A 4616-nucleotide genomic window follows, 5' to 3' on the forward strand; every position below is an offset into this window, starting at 1 on the left:
ATGGGTGGTGAATAAGATGAACAAGAGGAAAGTATGATGGTGGCAACACTGGATTCTTCAAACTTTCAACTTGTCATGTGACATGGTCTGGAAGGATTGGTTATTCCAGGAGTAATTTTTTGGATAATATAAATCATCAAGTATTCATTTCAATGAGGAAGAAAACAGGCAGAAAGGAAAGCATCTTCCCATGATGTTGGAATCACTGCCTCAGTAACTGAATCCACCAATCTAGAGGTCGATAGGCAGCCACCACTCCAGGAAATGACCTGTGACCTGGGGGTCATCAGCAGCTGGCCAGGGTATATAAAGGCCCCAGAGCCCGACAAAGACATTCACACCTGACAACACCCAAATCCTCTCACCAGTCCAACCCAAACCAACTCCAGACATCACCATGACCGGCTCCTGCTGCGGCTCCACCTGCTCCTCCCCGGGCTGTGGGGGAGGCTGCTGCCAGCCCTGCTGCTGCCGTGACCCCTGCTGCTGCCGCCCCGTGTCCTGCCAGACCACGGTGTGCCGCCCCGTGACCTGCACCTGCCGCTGCACGCGCCCCATCTGTGAGCCCTGCCGCCGCCCTGTCTGCTGTGACCCCTGCTGCCTGCAGGAGGGCTGCTGCCGCCCCATCAGCTGCTGCCCCACGTCCTGCACGGCCGTGGTCTGCCGCCCCTGCTGCTGGGCCTCCACCTGCTGCCAGCCCATCTCTGTGCAGGCGCCCTGCTGCCGCCCCCCCTGCTGCCAGCCTGCCCCCTGCCGCACCACCTGCAGGACCTCCCCCTGCTGCTGAACAGCTCATTGAGAAATATTCCAGGTGTTCAGAAACATGCAAAAACTCTTCCCACCCCAAGGGATCTGATGAGAGATATCTCCTTTGCAACCTACATGCTCTTCAACAACTAACTCAACAGTAGCTGTCTATTCATTTGCCCACATAATTACCCAGTTAATCCCGGCCCTCTTTGACAATCTTTAGAAACATCCCAACTTTCATCATTTGAATTCCTGGCTTGAAAAAATGAGTGAACAAAGATCAAAGTTCCTCTTCAATGGAGGTCTATCACACTGATTCATCATCACTTCTCTACTATTACAAGACAGGGTATTTTTCCAGGATATCATTATATTTACGATGGGGTTTCACATGGTAAAATAATAAAAATTTTATTTCTGGGAAGCAAGTGTGTTTCTATTGTTTATTAATCTTCAAAAGCTTATTTTTAGCTTATGGTATGGTATGCAGAATCAGAAAAAAACAAAGAAAGAAGGATTTTTCAAGGGCCTTTTAAGTGTTCGGAACAATTCAGGTGCCAAGTCTGTAATTTTAATAGCAACTCAAATAATGTAGAACATCTCATGTGAGGCACCTTCAGAGTTCACGCCACAGGCTTCGTGGTGATGCTGAAGAAATGGAGAGACTACAGCAGGTTTCTCTAATTGTGAACTTGACCCATGAATCATCCCCACACATGTGATAAGGGGGAGGAAGCCTAAGTTAGAGCTGCATTTATACCCTGATTTAGAAAACTGTGCAGTGATTAATATAATTGGTACCTGGGAATCCTGAACCACTGAAGGCCTAGGCTGGAAGAATCACTATTCCATCTTTCCCGTGGCTCCCCTCCAGCACCTCTATGGCCAATTCTGATTCTAATAGAGTGACTGCTGCTGGGAAAAGGAGATATGCGGCTGGAACCATTCTGATTTAGACCTCAAAAGGATTTTACCATTAAAACAATGTCAAGGTAGTTGAAATAGTAAAACATTAATCCACACTGGATATGCTTTTGTTGTTGTGAAACACTTTTAGGCTGGTCAGGAAACCAACCACTATTGTTTTCCCGAGAAATATGCACTGAGTTTCCAACATATGATCTAAAAGAGTTTTTCTGAATGTGTTGCTTGTCTGCTTGGGCATATCTACTGGCCCAGAGAGAGGAGGCAGGCCAGGTAAGATTTGTGAAGGGCTGGACCTTGACAGACTTTGTTCATTGCTGGATTCCCACTGATCTGCACCATATTTGGCACATAGGATATAATAATTTGTTGAATGAGGGAATGGGTAAGTTCTACAGGGTTAGAAGAGAGAAAAACACCTCCATCCCTCACAGATTCTCTCCTCATGCTGGACATGTGCATTCCTACAATAAAATAAATAAGCCACCTCATGAAGGAAAGTATTTTTCTTGAAATATGGTAAAAACTTTTCAACAAGAAGTCCATTACAGTCAAAACATTTACATGCACAATGGTGTTTTCTCTTTAGTAAGGGTTTAATGGTTTACTGGTAGATAGGCTCACAAGTCCAGTTACTTTTACACGTTCTTGAACACCATTTAAAAAATTCTCTAACTACACGATTTTCCCCTCTCAGGGTTTTCCTTGTTAGCCTTCTAGAGAATTCCTTGTCTTACAGTATTTTCTCAGATGCAGAATTCTTTGTGTACTCCCAAGCTTATCATTATTATTGGATTGTGTTTGTTTCCACAGTAACTCCATGCCATGGCCAACCACAGTGGTTGGTGTGGATCTCGGTAAGCCTGCAAGAGACTATGCAAGCAGAATGATCAAAAAGGAGGCTTGCACCACAGCTTTCAACCACAGATCTAGAACAGACTTAGCTGTAAAGCAAAAGGTCAAAACCAAGAAAATCCAAAGGCAGAGTCTACAAAATGACTGAGTGAAATGATTTTCCTACAGTCCCAAACAATTGATAATCACAATTGGCTCTGTAAGCAGGAATATGCTCAAGCGTAGTGCATGGGGAGACATTGGAACAAGACACAGGGTATGACAAAGCAAGCCTGGAGACCACCTTTGGCTGGGATCACCACCTGGGGGCTCTGTTATGCTGGCAGACTGCAACCTTCATGTAGATGGTGGTATAGGGGCTAAGGGCAGGCTGCTCCAAAATGGGCCACTTTGGCATGAACATTTTTCTGAGTTAAAAGCAATCAAAACCCAGCAGATTCAGGAAATGCTCTTTACCTACCCCTCAACTACCTGCATCTACCAGGAAGAAACCTATTAACAAGATTCCTCTTTATCTAAGACACTTATCTGCATAATAGGGCAACCTATGTTTTCCAAACATCTCCTCTCACCTTCCTGCTAATGGTCTTTCTCCCCTTTGTATCCTCAGGCCCCTATCCCTCGCCTTAGCTCATATAAGTATCATGTTGCCTCACTGTCTTTGGAATTTCCATGGCCCTGTGGATTCCCCATAAGTATGCTATTAAATTTTATTTTCTCCAGTTAATCTCTCTCATGTCAATTTGTTTCTTAGTCCAGCTAGAAGGACTTTAAAGGGTAAATTCTTCCTTCTCAAAAGTGGCTTTGTTCATAGTGCCCCATAACCACTTATTTATGTCCAACTTTGATCCTATCTCCTTAGGGTATGTTTTGGAATTTTTAGAAAGCTATGTAGGAGATAATTCTTTGAATTCCTGAGGATTTTGGAAAGACATAGTGTCCTTTCAAATAACTCTAAAAATTAGCCATTTCATTTTATTTTAAAAATATTTTTTTAAAATATTTATTTTAAAAATAAATTCACTGTTAAAATTCCTACAAAAAACAAACATTCCTTAATGACAGGGAATATGGTAACCATTTCATTCTTCAGCTCCTTGGGCTTACAAATAAAGTTCCCACAGATGTTTTTGCAATAAGTCCTGGCTCCAACCTAGTAGGTGTATGACCTTAGGCAAGTCACTTCTCTGGTTCCTTATGTGTAAAATGAGGAATACAATACCTCCTCATGGGATTTTATGAGAATAAATTAATACATTTATTTCTTTTAGCACAATATTTAGAATATAGTTGTTAGAATTAAATGATATTTGCTTCATGAAGATTAAAAAATGAAATTCGCCATGGTTTGGAAAACTACAACTATGGAAAATAATGAGCACATACCTAAGACAAAAAAAAAAAAAAAAAAAAACCTCACAGTAACAAAGAGTAGAAGAGAGGTTACCAGAGGCTGAGTTTATATTCTACATTCTATACATAAGGAACCAGATCAGTGACTTGCCTGAAGTCATACACCCATGACACCCAAGTGTTGGAGCCAATACTTGTGGGATGGGGGCGCGGGGGGAGGAGATAATTAAGAAAAAAAAAGGTGCAGTAGTGGTTGCCAGGGGCTGGGGAGAGGGGTTCAATGTGGAGTTAGTGTTTAATGGGTATAGAATTTCAGTTTTGCAAGATGAAAAGAGTTCTATGGGCACCTGTGTGTCTCAGTCAGTTGAGCATCTTGATTTCAGCTCAGTCACGATCTCAGGGTCAGGAGATCGAGCCCCACATCAGGCTCTGCATTCAGCACGAAGTTGGCTTGGGATTCTCTCTTTCCCTCTGCCCGCCCACCCACACCCTCTCTCTAAATATTTTTTTTAAAAAAGAGTTCTAGAGATGGATGATGCTGATGGTTCACAACAATATGAATGTACATCATACCACTAAATTGTACACTTAAAAATGGTTAAGATAGTTTACCAAAATAAAAAAATTGGGGGAGAAAACCCCACTGATAATAAAATGATAAGATGCATTCCTGTAGCTCCAAAAAGTACACAGTAAAACTTCTTTTACTGACAGACCATGACTTTTAAAATAGT

At 42.4% G+C, this 4616-nt stretch overlaps 1 protein-coding gene across 2 annotated transcripts; it reads left to right on the forward strand.

Moving 5' to 3' along the window:
- The first annotated feature begins 397 nt into the window (after positions 1–397).
- LOC114198384 (keratin-associated protein 2-3) lies at positions 398–787 on the forward strand. 2 transcript variants are annotated; one of them, XM_088020777.1, is made up of 2 exons: positions 398–410; positions 450–787. In XM_088020777.1, the coding sequence occupies exons 1-2, from the start codon at positions 398–400 to the stop codon at positions 785–787; spliced, it is 351 nt and encodes a 116-aa protein (XP_087876903.1). The 2 variants fall into 2 exon arrangements, with proteins under 2 accessions (XP_087876903.1, XP_027945573.1); XM_028089772.1 differs by having other exon boundaries at positions 398–787.
- Positions 788–4616: the final 3829 nt, after the last annotated feature.

This window comes from Eumetopias jubatus, unplaced genomic scaffold (genome assembly GCF_037043125.1).
Source record: "Eumetopias jubatus isolate StellerSeaLion01/CBP00866 unplaced genomic scaffold, mEumJub1_p1.0 scaffold_160, whole genome shotgun sequence".
In the NCBI taxonomy this organism is placed as follows: domain Eukaryota; kingdom Metazoa; phylum Chordata; class Mammalia; order Carnivora; family Otariidae; genus Eumetopias; species Eumetopias jubatus.